This window comes from Oncorhynchus mykiss, chromosome 18, assembly GCF_057628025.1.
Source record: "Oncorhynchus mykiss isolate SJ-2025 chromosome 18, ASM5762802v1, whole genome shotgun sequence".
Taxonomy (NCBI): Eukaryota; Metazoa; Chordata; class Actinopteri; order Salmoniformes; family Salmonidae; genus Oncorhynchus; species Oncorhynchus mykiss.
The window spans coordinates 75,036,115-75,057,809 of record NC_143039.1 but is presented as its reverse complement, the minus strand read 5'-3'; the positions used below and the strand labels follow the sequence as shown (position 1 = coordinate 75,057,809).

Here is a 21,695-nt window from a genome sequence, read left to right as displayed (position 1 = left end):
AGTACATCTGGGACACTGACCCAACGTTTAAAATGATGCCTGAGGGAAGCAGCATTGAAAAGCTGCAAGCTCTTGAGGTATCCAAGCCAATACAGTGAGGGAGATTGACAGAACGGTTAGTGCCCGAATGGCAGAGACATGGATCTCAGCTGACCTTTAACTGAGACTCAGCGATATGACGGTGCCACAAGCAGCAACCACAAATGTTACAGAAGAGCATGATGCAAGACGACGCACTCACAGAGTATCGCACAGTTTCAGCAGCACGTGCACGGGGAGCGCTTCGCGCTGCTGAAACACGAGAGCTATGCGAGACCTAAACAGCAGAAAAGTGTTACCTCGCGATTCATACTCTTAGTTGTTTCGGAAGTCGGGTGGATTTTGCAGTTTACTTTCATGCACTGATGACTCTACCTTTAAATAAGAACCTACTGTTGAAGAATCCCATTGGGCTCTGGTCTAAAGTAATGCACTATATAGGGAATAGGGTTCCATAGGGCTCTGGTCTAAAGTAATGCACTATATAGGGAATAGGGTTCCATAGGGCTCTGGTCTAAAGTGATGCACTATATAGGGAATAGGGTTCCATAGGGCTCTGGTCTAAAGTAGTGCACTATATAGGGAATAGGGTTCCATAGGGCTCTGGTCTAAAGTAGTGCACTATATAGGGTACCATTTGGGATATAAAATAGTTAGGTGAATCAGCCTCAGCCCTAGTTAATCATAAATGTAGTATGGCTAGCTCAAAATAATGAATGTTGGAGGAGATTGGAAAAGGTGTCTCAGCAACTCCCTGTGGTATCCTGCAGAGAGAGAGAGACAGGACTGTCTCAGCAATACACTCCCCATGGTATCCTGCAGAGAGAGAGAGACAGGACTGTCTCAGCAACACACTGCCCATGGTATCCTGCAGAGAGAGAGAGAGGACTGTCTCGGCAATACACTCCCCATGGTATCCTGTAGAGAGAGAGAGACAGGACTGTCTGAGCAACACACTGCCCATGGTATCCTGCAGAGAGAGAGAGAGGACTGTCTCAGCAACACACTCCCCATGGTATCCTGCAGAGAGAGAGAGACAGGACTGTCTCAGCAACACACTCCCTATGGTATCCTGTAGAGAGAGAGAGAGAGAGAGAGAGAGGACTGTCTCAGCAATACACGCCTCGTGGTATCCTGCAGAGAGAGAGAGAGGACTGTCTCAGCAACACACTCCCCATGGTATCCTCCAGAGAGAGAGAGACAGGACTGTCTCAGCAACACACTCCCCATGGTATCCTGCAGAGAGAGAGAGAGAGAGAGAGAGAGAGAGAGAGAGGACTGTCTCAGCAATACACGCCCCATGGTATCCTGCAGAGAGAGAGAGGACTGTCTCAGCAAAACACTCCTCATGGTATCCTGCAGAGAGAGAGAGAGAGAGAGAGAGAGAGAGAGAGAGAGAGAGAGAGAGAGAGGACTGTCTCAGCAATACACGCCCCGTGGTATCCTGCAGAGAGAGAGAGAGGACTGTCTCAGCAATACACTTTATATGGTATCCTGCAGAGAGAGAGAGAGAGAGAGAGAGAGGACTGTCCCAGCAACACACTGCACATGGTGTCCTGCAGAGAGAGAGAGAGAGAGAGGACTGTCTCAGCAACACACTCCCTATGGTATCCTGCAGAGAGAGAGAGAGAGAGAGGACTGTCTCAGCAACACACTGCACATGGAATCCTGCAGAGAGAGAGAGAGAGAGGACTGTCTCAGCAACACACTGCACATGGAATCCTGCAGAGAGAGAGAGAGAGAGAGGACTGTCTCAGCAACACACTGCACATGGTGTCCTGCAGAGAGAGAGAGAGAGGACTGTCTCAGCATCACACTCCCTGTGGTATCCTGCAGAGAGAGAGAGAGAGAGGACTGTCCCAGCAACACACTGCACATGGTGTCCTGCAGAGAGAGAGAGAGAGAGAGGACTGTCCCAGCAACACACTCCCTATGGTATCCTGCAGAGAGAGAGAGAGAGGACTGTCTCAGCATCACACTCCCCGTGGTATCCTGCAGAGAGAGAGAGAGAGAGGACTGTCTCAGCAACACACTCCCCGTGGTATCCTGCAGAGAGAGAGAGGACTGTCTCCGCAGCAATATTACCTCCCTCCTCTCTCTTTCCTTCCCTCCACTGTCGGTCTTTGATAGAGACAGTGTTTTCCATGGAGAATACTAATTACTTATTGATTTGACTGTGTAATCTACAGCTATTTCTTCTTGGATATCTCTTTATCTCTGCATTAACAACAGAGTTAGTGATTTCACACACTATACGCAGGGTGACCTGTGTGTGTGTGTGTGTGTGTGTGTGTGTGTGTGTGTGTGTTTTGTTGTAGCTCCTTATCATCCACTGTAAGCCCATTGATATTCCAGCTGGCCTTTACTGTCCCCATTTACACCACCCTGAATGCAGCACACTGCACGCACACACACACACACACACACACACACACACACACACACACACACACACACACACACACACACACACACACACACACACACACACACACACACACACACACACACACACACACACACACACACACACACATACCCACTGCAGCCTGGTTTCTTCTGGTCCAATAGTGTCTATTAAGACATCGAGAGTTTGGGACTATAAGGTTCTACCGGTATTTTTGTCTAAATGTATTTATTGATATTAGCCTTGTTCTGTTCAATGTTCTCTACCTACTGTAATGTAGTACACTAAATACACATATTCATGTTGCTGACACCATTCAAACCAGTGAGGGTTCAGGACTTTAAAGTCAATTATCTCAGAATCATTTTTTTTTTTTTTTTTTTGCAGATATAACCTTATAGTCCCAATCTCTCCCCATGTTAATGACTATTTGAGGGTAGTTTTAAGTTCTCAAATTAAAGGTAGGACATTTAACTTCTACAAGACATCCAATCAATATCAAATGGAATTGGACTTCATTGATCCCAATGGGGAAATGCATTCATCACAGACGTAGTCTATTCCAACCATGTATAGACAACAACATCAACAAAAAAAGCTTTGGGTTGTTTTTTTAAGCCATTCATTTTGTATTGAGTAAGCTGTAGCACAAAGGCAACAGTTAATGGGAGTGGAAGAGACTAACTAAACCATATGCTGCCAAACAATTCTCATCCATATTTAGGATAATCCTACACGTTTACAATACAGTGTATAAAACACACACACACAAAAAAAAAACAGTAGGTTTGATCTTATTAATCATCTCTGGACAATGATTAGAAAGTGTCGCATTCAGTGACATTGTGCTCATTAATCTCGGGTGCTGCCACAACCGTGCACGGTGTTAGGAAAGGCGGGAAGCTCTCCACGTCGCAGAGAGGCAATTTGGGGAATGTGGTTCCCTCCTGCGACTTCCCTCTCTGTAGAGAGAGAGAGAGAGAGAGAGAGAGAGAGAGAGAGAGAGAGAGAGAGAGAGAGAGAGAGAGAGAGAGAGAGGGAGCGAGAGAGCGAGAGAGAGAGACAGAGAATGAGAGAGAGAGCGAGAGAGAGAGAGACAGAGAATGAGAGAGAGAGAGAGAGAGAGAGAGAGAGAGAGAGAGAGAGAGACAGAGAATGAGAGAGAGAGAGAGAGGGAGCAAGAGAGAGAGAGAGACAGAGAATGAGAATGAGAGAGAGAGCGAGAGAGAGAGAGAGAGACAGAGAATGAGAGAGAGAGAGAGAGCGAGAGAGAGAGAGAGACAGAGAATGAGAGAGAGAGAGAGAGAGAGAGCGAGAGAGAGAGAGAGAGACAGAGAATGAGAGAGAGAGAGAGAGAGAGAGCGAGAGCGAGAGAGAGAGAGAGAGAGCTGGAGAGAGAGAGAGAGAGAGAGAGACAGAGAATGAGAGAGAGAGAGAGAGAGAGAGAGAGAGAGAGAGAGAGAGAGAGAGAGAGAGAGAGAGAGAGCTGGAGAGAGAGAGGATTTTTGCCATCTGACAGTGCCAGTACGTTTCATTCTGCAGCACTCGAGCTCTCGGGGAGCGCGCCTCTGTAACGAAGCACGGCACAAGGGAAAAAAATAACCTAAACGAGTCCGTGCCGACCGTGCCTCCCGGTCTCGGCTCTGTCCCAGGTGCTGAAAGCGCTGGTGGTGCGTTTCCGTAGCAACCAACGACCAAGTTTAGGCTACACCGCCAATACCGATTTCTTATGACAACAGGAAACCCCGAGTGGTGGAGGAAAGGAGCCCAGTGCGGTGAATGTTAAGCAACTCTCCGCCACAGACCGAGGTGTGGATCCCGTTAACGCGAATAAATGGGATATTCGGTTGGCCGGGCAGGATGTAAAACATCTTTTGAAGGATGGGGAAACAAAGCTTCTCTGCGGCGACACTGCCACTGCTCGTTCTGGGTTGGCTCACGGTATCCGTTACCGCTGGTGGTAAGTGTACATTGACGTGCGTTGATGGTCATATGATTAATAGTAGCATAGAGAATAGGCCTTATCAATCGATAATAAACCAAATCAATGACTTGACAGTTCAATGACCGTACACGCAAATGTTTTTATTGAACATTCGTATACCAGTAAATCAGTTGGTTATATTTGACAGTAGGTAGAATCGTGTGTGAACGGGCTATTTATTTAATAGGCTGTGATGACAGGATGAGATAGCCTACCTACCGTTCATTATATTAGGCTATCTGTTCCATTACACGACCACGATGCAGGAGCAACAGTCCCGATTTCCATTTCTGTACATGTGAATGAATACGTTACGCTTATAGCCCACAGCTTTCACATTATCAAGCTGGGGATGCTTTTTTGTCGGCATTTTATAGGTCAATTCAATATCATTAGGAGTACAGAGGTGTATGGTGGATTGTCCGTGACTGACATTTATGTACCATGAATCCAATTACAATCCATGAACGACATTTATGGAACCAATCAGTCAGATAAATAAGATTTAGACAGTTTGGACATTGAGTTGTCGAAGTATATGACTGTAATCAGTCAGTCCACGATTCAAAACTCCTGACATTGTAAAAGGTGTGTGTGTGTGTAGTGTGTGTGTGTGTGTGTGTGTGTGTGTGTGTGTGTGTAGTGTGTGTGTGTGTGTGTGTGTGTGTGTGTGTGTGTGTGTGTGTGTTCCTTAGCGAACAGTATTGTTGAGCGTACAGTATTGTTGAGCGTACAGTATTGTTGAGCGTACAGTAATGTTGACAGTACAGTATTGTTGAGCGTACAGTATTGTTGAGCGTACAGTATTGTTGAGTGTACAGTATTGTTGAGCGTACAGTATTGTTGACCTTACAGTATTGTTGACAGTACAGTATTGTTGAGCGTACAGTATTGTTGACCGTACAGTATTGTTGAGCGTACAGTATTGTTGACAGTACAGTATTGTTGAGCGTACAGTATTGTTGACAGTACAGTATTGTTGAGCGTACAGTATTGTTGAGCGTACAGTATTGTTGACAGTACAGTATTGTTGAGCGTACAGTATTGTTGAGCGTACAGTATTGTTGACAGTACAGTATTGTTGAGCGTACATTATTGTTGAGCGTACAGTATTGTTGAGTGTACAGTATTGTTGACAGTACAGTATTGTTGAGTGTACAGTATTGTTGACAGTACAGTATTGTTGAGCGTACAGTATTGTTGACCGTACAGTATTGTTGAGTGTACAGTATTGTTGAGTGTACAGTATTCTTGACAGTACAGTATTGTTGAGTGTACAGTATTGTTGACAGTACAGTATTGTTGAGCGTACAGTATTGTTGAGCGTACAGTAATGTTGACAGTACAGTATTGTTGAGTGTACAGTATTGTTGAGCGTTCAGTATTGTTGAGCGTACAGTATTGATGACCGTACAGTATTGCTGAGCGTACAGTATTGATGACTGTACAGTATTGTTGAGCGTACAGTATTGTTGAGCGTACAGTATTGTTGACCGTACAGTATTGTTGAGCGTAAAGTATTGTTGGCCGTACAGTATTGTTGAGCGTACAGTATTGTTGACCGTACAGTATTGTTGACAGTACAGTATTGTTGATCGTACAGTATTGTTGAACGTACTTCACCCGTAAAGTAATCTCGTGTTTATTCTAACCTCTTAGTTCTGCTCTTTCAGCAAGAGACTGATAAATGAGCTGGTTTGGGAAACATACCCAGGCACACACACTGGTTGAATCAATGTTGTTTCCATGTCATTTTAATGAAATTACGTTGCACCAACTTGGAATAGACGTTGGATTGACGTCTGTGCCCAGTGGGATAGTCATTCACACAGGACACTAATGCCGAAAATTGCAACAATGGTGGGTGGATCTCACTATCCAAAAGTGGCTTCCTTTCCTCCTTTCCCAGTCCCTTGTCTCCTTTCTTTCATTTGCACTGGCAAGAGGTATGACTATTTAAAGTATTGAGAGACACCCACAGGGTCAATAGTCAATTGCCAAGGCTACATCCAAGTACTCTTAAAATGCTCCCTTTCCTCATCAGCACTTACATAAGTGAAACAACAGGATTGATTTGTATTGCTGACAGTCATGCAGATCGGTGGGAATGAAGAAAAGGAAGAGGAGACAAGGAAAGGAAGAGGAGACAAGGAAAGGAAGAGGAGACAAGGAAAGGAAGAGGAGTCAAGGAAAGGAAGAGGAGACAAGGAAAGGAAGAGGAGACAAGGAAAGGAAGAGGAGACAAGGAAATGAAGAGGAGACAAGGAAAGGAAGAGGAGACAAGGAAAGGAAGAGGAGACAAGGAAAGGAAGAGGAGAGAAGGAAAGGAAGAGGAGACAAGGAAAGGAAGAGGGGACAAGGAAAGGAAGAGGAGACAAGGAAAGGAAGAGGAGAGAAGGAAAGGAAGAGGAGACAAGGAAAGGAAGAGGAGACAAGGAAAGGAAGAGGAGACAAGGAAAGGAAGAGGAGACAAGGAAAGGAAGAGGAGACAAGGAAAGGAAGAGGAGACAAGGAAAGGAAAAGGAGACAAGGAAAGGAAGAGGAGACAAGGAAAGGAAGAGGAGACAAGGAAAGAGACGGTTCCATACAGTGTGTGTGTGTGTGTGTGTGTGTGTGTGACTGTGTGTGTGTGTGTGTCTGTGTGACTGTGTGTGTGTGTGTCTCTGTGTGTGTGTGTGTCTCTGTGACTGTGTGTGTGTGTGAGCACTGCGTGTGACTGTGTGTGTGTGTGTGTGTGTGAATACTGCGTGTGACTGTGTGTGTGTGTGTGTGAGCACTGCGTGTGACTGTGTGTGTGTGTGTGAGCACTGCGTGTGACTGTGTGTGTGTGTGTGAGCTCTGCGTGTGACTGTGACTGTGTGTGTGTGTGTGAGCACTGCGTGTGACTGTGTGTGTGTGTGAGCTCTGCGTGTGACTGTGTGTGTTTGTGTGTGAGCACTGCGTGTGACTGTGTGTGTGTGTGTGAGCTCTGCGTGTGACTGTGTGTGTGTGTGAGCACTGCGTGTGACTGTGTGTGTGTGTGTGAGCACTGCGTGTGACTGTGTGTGTGTGTGTGAGCTCTGCGTGTGACTGTGACTGTGTGTGTGTGTGTGAGCACTGCGTGTGACTGTGTGTGTTTGTGAGCTCTGCGTGTGACTGTGTGTGTTTGTGTGAGCACTGCGTGTGACTGTGTGCGTGCCTCCTACATCAAGCTAAGACAAACCAACGGCAGAAAGAAAGTGCCCAGACAGCAGATATAAAATCTGCAGGCCAGCGGTGCTTTAACTTGGTGCTTGTTGTTCTCTAGCCACGGTTGCCATCTCTGATCAGCTATTACACGCCTGTCATTCGCCAAAGAAGACTGGTCTTTCTTCAAACATGAACTTTAAATGAACTCGATAACATTTGATAACCCTTGCAGCTACAGTTTCAACCAATCACAATGTTTATGCAAATTAGACCGATAGGAAAACTATCTAGTTTAATTCAGACATTTCCTTTGAAATGTTCTAACATTGGGTATTCTGACGTAAACATAAACATGGGGCACAGGGAGAACTATATTGCTACTTCTGGGACACGCATTGGGCTAGGCTACTGGGGCACAGGTTAGCGCTTTTCATTGTGAATCTTGCTCTGCAGAGCCGTCACTAGCTGGCACAGACCCAAAGTCATCAAATCTGATTTATTTTAAACCTTAACCACACTGCTAACCTGCGAACCAGTTTTCATGAATATAGAGCCGATTTTGACTTTGCAGCAGACTTGTCCAAGGGGGAAGTGCTCAGTTCTGCCTCAAGGACAATAAATGTCAACCTGCTACTGGTTCAAGAGCTATTAGGGCAATACAGAGATGATGGAAAGAGAGAGAGAGAGAGAGGAGATGCCAGCGGAGATGCATGATTTGCTTAAGGAGAGAGAAGTCAAGATAGAGATGTGTAAGTTAGATGTTAATTCATATACTGGGGTATTAATATTAATATGCTAGCCTTTAATTAAGGCTGTTGGCGTAGGCAAAGCAGGTAATCCCAAAATGGCATGTTCACGTTCTCATCCATAAATGCATACCAATAGCTCTTACACAAAGCGTGCCATGACCACGAAAACAATATATTCTGTATCAGGGAAGGATTGACAAAAATCCACAGCTTTAAAAAAAATTAAATAAAACTTTGTTTAAACTTACAATCTTCAATAGCTCTTTCTTTTAAAGTGTAGGTTGGCCTCCCGAGTGGTACAGAGGTCTGCTTCGCAGTGCTTGAGGCATCACTACAGATCCGGGTTCAATCCCGGGCTGTGTCGCAGCCTGCCGCGACCGGGAGACCCATGAGGCGGCGCACAATTGGCCCAGCGTCGTCCGGGTAACGGGAGGGTTTGGCCGGCCCGGGATATCCTTGTCCCATTCTGCTTTAGCAACTCCTGTGGCGGTCTTGGCGCATTCACGCCGCTAACACGATCGCCAGTTGTACAGTGTTTCCTCCAACACATTGGTGTGGCTGGCTTCCGGGTTAAGCGAGCAGTATGGCTTGGACCCATTCATTCTGGCATTAATGCAGAAGATATTGGCATACTTTGCCTAATGCCGGTTTGGCCGGCACTAGCCAAACTAGGCTAGGCAAGCCGAACGAGTGTGCTTGCATATTCCCTTTAAAGACCTTCACTTGAAAAATGATAATAAAGTGGCAATAGTACTGTTTGTCCATCTTGAGACGCCCTACCCAGTATATAGTCGTGGCCAAATGTTTTGAGAATGACACAAATATTAATTTTCACAAAGTCTGCTGCCTCAGTTTGTATGATGGCGATTTGCATATACTCCAGAATGTTACGAAGAGAGATCAGATGAATTACAAATAATTGCAAAGTCCCCCTTTGCCATGCAAATGAACTGAATCCCCCAAAAACATTTCCACTGCATTTCAGCACTGCCACAAAAGGGCCAGCTGACATCATGTCAGTTATTCTCTCTTTAACACAGGTGTGAGTGTTGATGAGTACCAGGCTGGAGATCACTCTGTCATGCTGATTGAGTTCGAATAACGGACTGGAAGCTTCAAAAGGAGGGTGGTGCGTGGAATCATTTTCTTCCTCTGTCAAACATGGTTACCTGCAAGGAAACACGTGCCGTCATCATTGCTTATCACAAATAGGGCTTCACAGGCAAGGATATTGCAAAGATATTGCTGCCGGTAAGATTGCACCTAAATCAACCATTTATTGGATCATCAAGAACTTCAAGGAGAGCTTGTCAATTGTTGTGAAAAAGGCTTCAGGGAGCCCAAGAAAGTCCAGCAAGCGCCAGGACCGTGTCCTAAAGTTGATTCAGCCGTGGGATCGGGGCACCACACCACCTCAGGAATGGCAACAGGCAGGTGTGAGTACATCTGCATGCACAATGAGGCAAAGACTTTTGGAGGATGGCCTGGTGTCAAGAAGGGCAGCAAAGAAGCCACTTCTCTCCAGGCAAAACATCAGGGACAGACTGATATTCTGCAAAAGGGATTGGACTGCTGAGGACTGGGGTAAAGTCATTTTCTCTGATGATTCCACTTTCCGATTGTTTGGGGCATCCGGAAAAAAGCTTGTCCGGAGAAGACAAGGTGAGCGCTACCATCAGTCCTGTGTCATGCCAACAGTAAAGCATCCTGAGACCATTCATATGTGGGGTTGCTTCTCAGCCAAGGGAGTGGGCTTACTCACAGTTTTGCCTGAGAACACAGCCATGAATAAAGAATGGTACCAACACATCCTCCTAGAGCAACTTCTCCCAACCATCCAGGAACAGTTTGGTGATGAACAATGCCTTTTCCAGCATGATGGAGCACCTTGCCATAAATCAAAAGTGATAACTAAGTGGCTCGGGGAACAAAACATTGTTATTTTGGGTCCATGGCCAGGAAACTCCCCAGACCTTTATCCCATTGAGAACTCGTGGTCAATCCTCAAGAGGTGGGTGGACAAACAAAAACCCACAAATTCCGACAAACTCCAAGCATTGATTATGCAAGAATGGGCTGCCATCAGTCAGGATGTGGCCCAGAAGTTAATTGGACAGCATGCCAGGGCGGATTGCAGAGGTCTTGAAAAAGAAGGGTCAACACTGCAAATATTGACTCTGCATCAACTTCATAAAATTGTCAATAAAAGCCTTTGACACTTATGAAATGCTTGTAATTATACTTCAGTATTCATAGTAACATCTGACAAAAATATCTAAAGACACTGAAGCAGCAAACTTTGTGAAAATTATTATTTGTGTCATTCTCAGAACTTTTGGCCACGACGGTACACTTCCTCAAAATAGTCAGAATTAATACGGTATAACTCAAGAAATCTGTCATTAATTCTGACGTTTTTGTAGAGGAGATCTTAGTCGCGCAATTTTACATCTACCGTTTATGAACTGATGCACAAAATTTGTCCGGAGTCAAAACTTCAAATGTTTCAATATAAATTATTATAAAAAATTATTCCCAAAACTTATTCCCAAATTATTACAACCTTCCCAGCTCTCCAGATTTTGCTATGAAGAGACAGAATCATTAGATCATTTGTTTTGGTATTGTCCATATGTAGCTTGTTTTTGGTCGCAGGTTTAGGAAGAATTAATAAATGATCCTGGAGCCCCGCTGGGTGATTTGAAAAGGTCATAGCCAATCGATCAATAATATAATAATACTAATAGCAAAAATAGCTTAAATTTACAATCTGTAGAACCTACGGTGAATAGAATTATTCAGAACTTTTGCGAAACATCAGAGCAGAAATAATATAGAAATAGAAAATAGAATTTTTTTTTTTTAAATATTTTTTTTATTTTTATTATTAATATTTCTCCAGAAATAATATATGGCAAACAGCAATCAAACCTGGATGATGTTCAGAGATAGATAGGAGGGGTTAAGGGTAGCTGAAGGATGGGACTGGATGGTGTTCAGGGATAGATAGGAGGGGTTAAGGGTAGCTGAAGGATGGGACTGGATGGTGTTCAGAGATAGATAGGAGGGGTTAAGGGTAGCTGAAGGATGGGACTGGATGGTGTTCAGAGATAGATAGGAGGGGTTAAGGGTAGCTGAAGGATGGGACTGGATGGTGTTCAGAGATAGATAGGAGGGGTTAAGGGTAGCTGAAGGATGGGACTGGATGGTGTTCAGGGATAGATAGGAGGGGTTAAGGGTAGCTGAAGGATGGGACTGGATGGTGTTCAGAGATAGATAGGAGGGGTTAAGGGTAGCTGAAGGATGGGACTGGATGGTGTTCAGAGATAGATAGGAGGGGTTAAGGGTAGCTGAAGGATGGGACTGGATGGTGTTCAGAGATAGATAGGAGGGGTTAAGGGTAGCTGAAGGATGGGACTGGATGATGTTCAGAGATAGATAGGAGGGGTTAAGGGTAGCTGAAGGATGGGACTGGATGGTGTTCAGGGATAGATAGGAGGGGTTAAGGGTAGCTGAAGGATGGGACTGGATGGTGTTCAGAGATAGATAGGAGGGGTTAAGGGTAGCTGAAGGATGGGACTGGATGGTGTTCAGAGATAGATAGGAGGGGTTAAGGGTAGCTGAAGGATGGGACTGGATAGTGTTCAGAGATTGAGAGGAGGGGTTAAGGGTAGCTGAAGGATGGGACTGGATGGTGTTCAGAGATAGATGAGAGGGGTTAAGGGTAGTTGAAGGATGGAACTGGATGGTGTTCAGAGATAGATAGGAGGGGTTAAGGGTAGCTGAAGGATGGGACTGGATGGTGTTCAGAGATAGATAGGAGGGGTTAAGGGTAGCTGAAGGATGGGACTGGATGGTGTTCAGAGATAGATAGGAGGGGTTAAGGGTAGCTGAAGGATGGGACTGGATTGTGTTCAGAGATAGATAGGAGGGGTTAAGGGTAGCTGAAGGATGGGACTGGATGGTGTTCAGAGATAGATAGGAGGGGTTAAGGGTAGCTGAAGGATGGGACTGGATGGTGTTCAGAGATAGATAGGAGGGGTTAAGGGTAGCTGAAGGATGGGACTGGATGGTGTTCAGAGATAGATAGGAGGGGTTAAGGGTAGCTGAAGGATGGGACTGGATTGTGTTCAGAGATAGATAGGAGGGGTTAAGGGTAGCTGAAGGATGGGACTGGATGGTGTTCAGAGATAGATAGGAGGGGTTAAGGGTAGCTGAAGGATGGGACTGGATGGTGTTCAGGGATAGATAGGAGGGGTTAAGGGTAGCTGAAGGATGGGACTGGATGGTGTTCAGAGATAGATAGGAGGGGTTAAGGGTAGCTGAAGACTGGGACTAAAAACAAACAAACAATAACTAATTTAAAATACACGTAAAATGTAAAGTGCGTTCGGAAAACATTCAGACCCCTTGACATTTTCCACATTTGTTACGTTAAAGCCTTATTCTAAAATTGATTACATCGTTTTTTCCCCCCTTTCAATCTACACCAATACCACATAATGACAAAGCAAAAAAATTTTTTTTTTTTTTTTTTACATTTTTGCAGATTAGTGTTAAAAATGTTTTTGAATAGACAAGTATTCACACCCTTTGCTATGAGACTTGAAATTGAGCTCAGGTGCATCCTGTTTCCATTGACCATCCTTCAGATGTTTCTACAACTTGATTAGAGTCCACCTGTGGTAAATTCAATTGATTGGACATGATTTCGAAAGGCACACACCTGTCTATATAAGATCCCATAGTTGACAGTACAAGTCAGAGAAAAAACCAAGTCATGAGGTCGAAGGAATTGTCCATTGAGCTCCAGAACAGGGTTGTGTCGAGGCACAGATCTGGGGAAAGGTACCAACAAAAATTCTACAGTATTGTAGGTCCCCAAGAACACAGTGGCCTCCATCATTCTTAAATGGAAGACGTTTGGAACACCCAATACTCGTCCTAGAGCTGGCCAAACTCAATCAATCCGGACTATGCATAGAAAAATGGGAGAAACTCCCCAAATACAGGTGTGCCAAGTTTGTAGCGTCATACCCAAGAAGACTCAAGGTTGTTATCGCTGCCAAAGGTGCTTCAACAAAGAACTGAGTAAAGGGTCTGAATACTAATACTAAGAATACTAAGAAATCTACTCTAAGTTAGTCTCTTCTTCTTATTGGTGTCAGTTAGTAGTGGTTTCTTTGCAGCAATTCGATCATGAAGGCCTGATTCACACAGTCTCCTCTGAACAGTTGATGTTGAGATGTGTCTGTTGCTTGAACTCTGTGAAGCATTAATTTTGGGCTGCAATTTCTAAGGCTGGTAACTATAATGAACTTATCCTCTGCAGCAGAGGTAACTCTGGGTCTTCCTTTCCTGTGACAGGTCCTCATGAGAGACAGTTAACTCTAATGAACTTATCCTCTGCAGCAGAGGTAACTCTGGGCCTTCCTTTCCTGTGGCGGTCCTCATGAGAGACAGTTTCATCGTGGCTCTTGATGGTTTTTTGTGACTCCACTTGAAGAAACTTTCAAAGTTCTTGAAATGTTCAGCATTGACTGACCTTCATGTCTTCTAGTAATGATGGACTGTCGTTTCTCTTTGCTTATTTGAGCTGTTCTTGCCATAATATGGACTTGTTCTTTTATCAAACAGGACTATCTTCTGTGTACCATCCCTACCTTGTCACAACACAAGTGATTGGCTCAAATGCATTAAGAAAGGAAATCAATTCTACAAATGTACTTTTAAAAAGGCACACCGGTTAATTGAAATGCATTCCAGGTGACTCAACCTCATGAAGCTGGTTGAGAGAATGTCAAGAGTGTTCAAAACTGTCATCAAGGCAAAAGGTGGCTACATTGAAGAATCTCAGGTATAAAATATATTTTGATTTGTTTAACACTTTTTTGGTTACTACGTTATTCCATATGGGTTATTTCATAGTTTTGATGTCTTCACTATTATTCTACAATATAGGAAATAATGAAAAACCCTTGAAACAGTAGGTGTGTCCAAACTTTTGACTGGTACTGTATATTTTGCCAAAGTTTACTTTGGAAATTAAGTTATTAATTTACAATATTAACATAATAAAAATGTGTCAATGGGACAATCCGTAACAACAATAACCAAGGGTCAAAATAACCATACATTGAACAATAACAATAAGCATAGCGGATATGTTCAGGTTGGTCGGTCTGTCTGACACTGTCCCTCATTTTATGTCAGGCAGCAATGTAGTGCGCTGCCAACCCACAGCTCTCTGTGTCTTCCCTGAACAGGACGGGTAGCCTATTCTCATCAAAAGAGGTCTTTGAAACCTTGAATAAGGGTTTCAAATTTGGGGAAATGACACTCTGCATTTGTTTTATATTTTTGTCTGGAAATGCTGCTATGTCTCGGGTTCTGCTGCGGTGCAGTTGTTGAAAATCCTTTCCTCTAAAACACTTCCTCTAAAGCAGTTCCTCTAAGGCAGTTCCTCTCAGGCAGTTCCTCTAAAGCAGTTCCTCTCAGGCACTTCCTCTCAGGCAGTTCCTCTCAGGCAGTTCCTCTCAGGCAGTTCCTCTCAGGCAGTTCCTCTAAAGCAGTTCCTCTAAGGCAGTTCCTCTAAAGCAGTTCCTCTAAAGCAGTTCCTCTAAAGCAATTCCTCTCAGGCAGTTCCTCTCAGGCAGTTCCTCTAAAGCAGTTCCTCTAAAGCAGTTCCTCTAAAGCAGTTCCTCTCAGGCAGTTCCTCTAAATCAGTTCCTCTCAGGCAGTTCCTCTCAGGCAGTTCCTCTAAAGCAGTTCCTCTAAGGCAGTTCCACTAAAGCAGTTCCTCTAAAGCAGTTCCTCTCAGGCAGTTCCTCTCAGGCAGTTCCTCTAAAGCAGTTCCTCTCAGGCAGTTCATCTCAGGCAGTTCCTCTCAGGCAGTTCCTCTAAAGCAGTTCCTCTAAAGCAGTTCCTCTCAGGCAGTTCCTCTCAGGCAGTTCCCATCAGGCAGTTCCCCTAAATCAGTTCCTCTCAGGCAGTTCCCCTAAAGCAGTTCCTCTCAGGCAGTTCCCCTAAAGCAGTTCCTCTCAGGCAGTTCCCCTAAATCAGTTCCTCTCAGGCAGTTCCCATCAGGCAGTTCAAACATTTTCAGCAGGGACACCATTTTTTTTCTTCCACCAGAGTTTCTGGGGACACCATTTTTCTCCAATAACTTATTGCGATCCCAACCCAACTCTAATGACACACAGAGGTTCAACATCGGTACATTTAAAAAAAATCTAAATAATCTAAAGGTTATAATCTAAATAACCTTCAGTTCATTACATTTTTTTTACTTCAAAATTGCACTGTTGGTTAGGACCTGTAAGTAATAATTTCACTGTAAGGCGAAATAAGGGTGAAACCTGTTGTATTGGGGCACATGACAAATAAACTTTGATTTAATTACATTTTCTTCTCTAATCAAAATGAAAAGAAACCAATAAATACATTTACTCATTGAAATCTTTCAAATAATGTTTGTTTAATATAGTCCCATATATTTCAATTGTTTACATTTTGACGACCCCACTGCAGTTCCCACTTCGCAAACCCAACTTTGAATACCACTGACCCTAACCCTAACCCCTGACCCTGACCCTAACCCTAACCCTAATCCTAACCCCTAACCCTAACCCTCTGCTCTACAGGGAGGCAGGTTTTCCTGTCTACTCTTTTCAATGGCAAGGCTGTGCTCACTGAGCCTCTCTCTCTCTCTCTCTCTCTCGGTCTCTCCCTCTCTCTCTCTCAGCATTGAGAGGAAAGCAGAGCTTTAAGGCCATCTCAACAGAACTAACAGGCTGAGAGGAAAGCGGAGCTTTAATCAGAGGATCAAAGAATCAGAGGATCAAAGGATTAATGAATCAGAGGATCAGAGGATCAAAGAATCAGAGAATCAGAGGATCAATGAATCAGAGGATCAAAGAATCAGAGAATCAGAGGATCAAAGAATCAGAGGATCAGAGGATCAAATAATCAGAGAATCAGAGGATCAAAGAATCAGAGAATCAGAGAATCAAAGAATCAGAGAATCAGAGAATCAAAGAATCAGAGCATCAGAGCATCAGAGAATCCAAGATAATCGGTGCATGTGAATGAGTGTTTGTGTGTGAAAGAGAGAGAGGAGAGACAGTTAGAGGAAAGAGAGGAGAGAGAGAGAAAGAGAGGAGAGCTAGTTAGAGGAGAGAGAGTTGAAAGGGTGAGAGAGAAGAGAAAGGAGAAAGAGGAGAGAGAAGAGAGATGGAGAGAGGAGAGAGAAAGAAGAGAGATAGCAGAGAGGAGAGAGAGAGAGAGAGAAGAGGGAGGAGAGAGGAGAAAGAGGAGAGAGAAGAGAGACGGAGAGAGGAGAGAGAAAGAAGAGAGAGACAGCAGAGAGGAGAGAGGGAGCGAGAGGGAAAGAGAGGAGAGAGAAAGGAGAGTAAAATATATCATTCAGTTATCCTTCTATCCTCAGACAAATTAAAAGAGGACGTGAGTCAAGACAGTTGAACAATATCCCTCTTTATTTAACTAGGCAAGTCAGTTAACAACAAATTCTTATTTACCCATCTCCCCAACAGTTAAAATAGAACAGATAACAGACACATACAAATGAGATATATAAATACAATAACATTACCTGGCTCCTCTTCTCCCACTGACAGGTTACTATGACAGGTTGCTATGACAGGTTGCTATGACAGGTTGCTATGACCTTTAACGTTACCTCTTCTCCCACTGACAGGTTGCATTGACAGATTGCCATGACAGGTTGCTATGACCTTTAACATTACCTCTTCTCCCACCGAAAGGTTGCTATGACAGGTTGCTATGACAGGTTGCTATGACAGGTTGCTATGACCTTTAACGCTACCTCTTCCCCCACTGAGAAAGAGCAGGTGACAGGTTGCTATGACAGGTTGCTATGAGCAGAAAGGTGTGTGATGTCAAACCAGGAGTAAAGACACATTAGGACCCTTCTCACCTTCTGTCCTGTTGGTTCTGTCCGTGTGTCACACACTTTCACACCTCTCCTGTGATGTCCGTCTGTCTGTCTGTTTTTCTACCTAGACACTTTCTCACCTCTCCTGTGATGTGTGTGCGCATGTATTTGCATGTGTGTCTCTGTGCGCCCGTGTGTGTGTGTGTGTGTGTGTGTGTCTGTGTGTGTATAGACTCAACTCTGTCGGCTCCTGTCAATGTGACGATCAGGGAGCTGGAGGCGAACACAGCCATAGTCACATGGGAGATACTGGAGGGAGATCCTGTCATCGGATTTGCCGTCACACAACAGGTAGGGGAGTGTGTGTGTTTGTGTGTCTCCGTCTGACTGTGAGTGCACGTCTGCGAGTTTGTGTTTGTGTGTTGGATTAAGTCGGGAGTTGGAGAGTTGAACTACAATTGTGTGATGACTGACCTTGTCTGATTCTGAGAGACAGAAAACTCATGTTTGCTACCAGAGCTGATGCCTCAGCTTTGTCTCTGTGGGCCAATACAGTGGGCCAGGTGAGTGGGCTAGGAGAGTGGACCAATACAGTGGGCCAGGACAGTGGGCCAATACAGTGGGCCAGGACAGTGGGCTAAGACAGTGGGCTAAGACAGTGGACCAATACAGTGGGCCAGGACAGTGGGCCAAAACAGTGGGCCAGGACAGTGGGCTAAGACAGTGGACCAATACAGTGGGCCAGGACAGTGGGCCAGGACAGTGGGCTAAGAGAGTGGACCAATGCAGTGAACTAGGACAGTGGGCTAGAACAGGGGGCCAGGACAGTGGGCCAATACAGTGGGCTAGGACAGTGGGCCAGGACAGTGGACCAATACCGTGGACCAATACAGTGGGCCAGGACAGTGGGCCAGGACAGAGGGCTAAGAGAGTGGACCAATGCAGTGAACTAGGACAGTGGGCTAGAACAGAGGGCCAGGACAGTGGGCCAGGACAGTAGGCTAGGACAGTGGGCCAGGACAGTGGGCTAGGACAGTGGGCTAGGACAGTGGGCCAGGACAGTGGGCTAGGACAGTGGACAATACAGTGGGCTAGGGCAGTGGTCCAATACAGTGGGCCAATACAGTGAGTGGGCTAGGGAAGTGGGCCAATACAGTGGGCCAGTACAGTGAGTGGGCTAGGGAAGTGGGCCAATACAGTGGGCCAGTATAGTGAGTGGGCTAGGGAAGTGGGCCAATACAGTGGCAGTGGGCCAGTACAGTGAGTGGGCTAGGGAAGTGGGCCAATACTGTGGGCCAATACAGTGGGCCAATACAGTGGGCCAATACAGTGGGCCAATACAGTGGGCCAATACAGTGGGCCAATACTGTGGGCCAATACAGTGGGCCAATACAGTGGGCCAATACAGTGGGCCAATACTGTGGGCCAATACAGTGGGCCAATATAGAGAGGCAGTAGGCTTTGTCTAAGTGAGATAGGTAATTGGATAGGGCAGTGGATAGGGCAGTGGGATAGGTCAGTGGATAAGGCAGTGGGATAGGGCAGTGGGATAGGGCAGTGGGATAGGTCAGTGGGATAGGTCAGTGGGATAGGTCAGTGGATAGGGCAGTGGGATAGGTCAGTGGATAAGGCAGTGGGATAGGGCAGTGGGATAGGGCAGTGGGATAGGTCAGTGGATAGGGCAGTGGGATAGGTCAGTGGGATAGGTCAGTGGGATAGGTCAGTGGGATAGGTCAGTGGATAGGTCAGTGGGATAGGTCAGTGGGATAGGGCAGTGGATAGGGCAGTGGGATAGGGCAGTGGGATAGGTCAGTGGGATAGGGCAGTGGATAGGTCAGTGGATAGGTCAGTGGATAGGTCAGTGGATAGGGCAGTGGGATAGGTCAGTGGGATAGGGCAGTGGATAGGTCAGTGGATAGGTCAGTGGATAGGTCAGTGGATAGGTCAGTGGATAAGGCAGTGGGATAGGTCAGTGGGATAGGTCAGTGGATAGGGCAGTGGGATAGGGCAGTGGATAGGTCAGTGGATAGGGCAGTGGGATAGGTCAGTGGGATAGGTCAGTGGATAGGGCAGTGGGATAGGTCAGTGGGATAGGTCAGTGGGATAGGGCAGTGGGATAGGTCAGTGGATAGGTCAGTGGATAGGGCAGTGGGATAGGGCAGTGGGATAGGTCAGTGGATAGGGCAGTGGATAGGGCAGTGGGATAGGGCAGTGGGATAGGGCAGTGGATAGGGCAGTGGGATAGGGCAGTGGATAGGTCAGTGGATAAGGCAGTGGGATAGGTCAGTGGGATAGGTCAGTGGATAGGGCAGTGGGATAGGGCAGTGGGATAGGGCAGTGGATAGGGCAGGTTAGATATCTGATATCTTGGTCTGTATCCTTGTGGTTACGGCCCTAAATGTAACCCAAACACCTCCTGCTGTCATTGGTTACAGAAGAAGGATGTGCGCATGCTGCGGTACATCCAGGAAGTAAACACGACCACGCGCTCCTGTGCATTGTGGGACTTGGAGGAGGACACAGAGTACATTGTCCATGTCCAGAGCATCAGCATGGGAGGCAGCAGTCCTCCCAGTGACCCGGTCAGCTTCAGAACTCCCAGAGAGTCTGAGAAACTGGCCTCCACAGGCCCAGGTAGGTAACACACACACACACACTCGTTTTGTCTTTCAAACACACATGCACACACACACAATCAAAAAAATGATATTTTTTTCTCGTTTTCTCACAACGGGGTTCCAGCTTCATACAACACCTTATACAATGTCCTGTTAAAATGTCCTGTTAAAATGTCCTGGCTATTGTACCGTTTTAATACAGAGTAGAAACGCCTGGCTGTTCTTTGCCAGACCCCCCCCCCCCCCCACCCCAAAAATGTAATTCCCATTTGTAATGCTAAAGCTGTTAACTAGAGCAACTTCCAGTTTGACCACCTCCTCTCTCAGCGACCCAGATACACACAGAGGAGAGAAAGACATCAGCCCTTACATCACACCGCGGATAAACAGATTACACTGGGGATGTTGGGAAAACATTAGGGATTGTAAAATACTAGGTGCCACGGTTACATTTAGATAACCTTATTTTTATCATCTTGTTTCAACGTTTAAAGGACGTTATTCGTACTATTGAGAAATGTTCTGAAGAAATCAAAATAAAATACAAAACAATTGAGAATCAGTCGTGAAGGAGCAGATTATCACAGTACCATACAGAACATTATGACATCCTCCTAATCCACCAGATTATCACAGTACCATACAGAACATTATAACATCCTCCTAAACCACCAGATTATCACAGTACCATACAGAACATTATAACATCCTCCTAAACCACCAGATTATAACAGTACCATACAGAACATTATGACATCCTCCTAATCCACCAGATTATCACAGTACCATACAGAACATTATAACATCCTCCTAAACCACCAGATTACCACAGTACCATACAGAACATTATGACATCCTCCTAAACCACCAGATTACCACAGTACCATACAGAACATTATAACATCCTCCTAATCCACCAGATTATCACAGTACCATACAGAACATTATGACATCCTCCTAATCCACCAGATTATCACAGTACCATACAGAACATTATAACATCCTCCTAATCCACCAGATTATCACAGTACCATACAGAACATTATGACATCCTCCTAAACCACCAGATTACCACAGTACCATACAGAACATTATAACATCCTCCTAATCCACCAGATTATCACAGTACCATACAGAACATTATAACATCCTTCTAATCCACCAGATTATCACAGTACCATACAGAACATTATGACATCCTCCTAATCCACCAGATTACCACAGTACCATACAGAACATTATAACATCCTCCTAATCCACCAGATTATCACAGTACCATACAGAACATTATGACATCCTCCTAAACCACCAGATTACCACAGTACCATACAGAACATTATAACATCCTCCTAATCCACCAGATTATCACAGTACCATACAGAACATTATAACATCCTTCTAATCCACCAGATTATCACAGTACCATACAGAACATTATGACATCCTCCTAATCCACCAGATTATCACAGTACCATACAGAACATTATGACATCCTCCTAAACCACCAGATTACCACAGTACCATACAGAACATTATGACATCCTCCTAATCCACCAGATTATCACAGTACCATACAGAACGTTATAACATCCTCCTAATCCACCAGATTATCACAGTACCATACAGAACATTATGACATCCTCCTAATCCACCAGATTATCACAGTACCATACAGAACATTATGACATCCTCCTAAACCACCAGATTACCACAGTACCATACAGAACATTATGACATCCTCCTAAACCACCAGATTACCACAGTACCATACAGAACATTATAACATCCTCTTAATCCACCAGATTATCACAGTACC

General features: G+C 45.0%; 1 protein-coding gene across 1 annotated transcript in view; it reads left to right on the top strand.

Moving 5' to 3' along the window:
- The first annotated feature begins 3,979 nt into the window (after positions 1 to 3,979).
- fndc5b (fibronectin type III domain containing 5b) overlaps positions 3,980 to 21,695 on the top strand; it is a 35,095-nt gene continuing 17,379 nt past the window's right edge. The window contains exons 1-3 of the mRNA XM_036953587.2: positions 3,980 to 4,406; positions 17,494 to 17,612; positions 19,697 to 19,895. Of these exons, the coding sequence (XP_036809482.2) occupies positions 4,328 to 4,406; positions 17,494 to 17,612; positions 19,697 to 19,895 (397 nt within the window). The 5' untranslated portion in view covers positions 3,980 to 4,327. The remainder of the gene's footprint in view (positions 4,407 to 17,493; positions 17,613 to 19,696; positions 19,896 to 21,695) is intronic.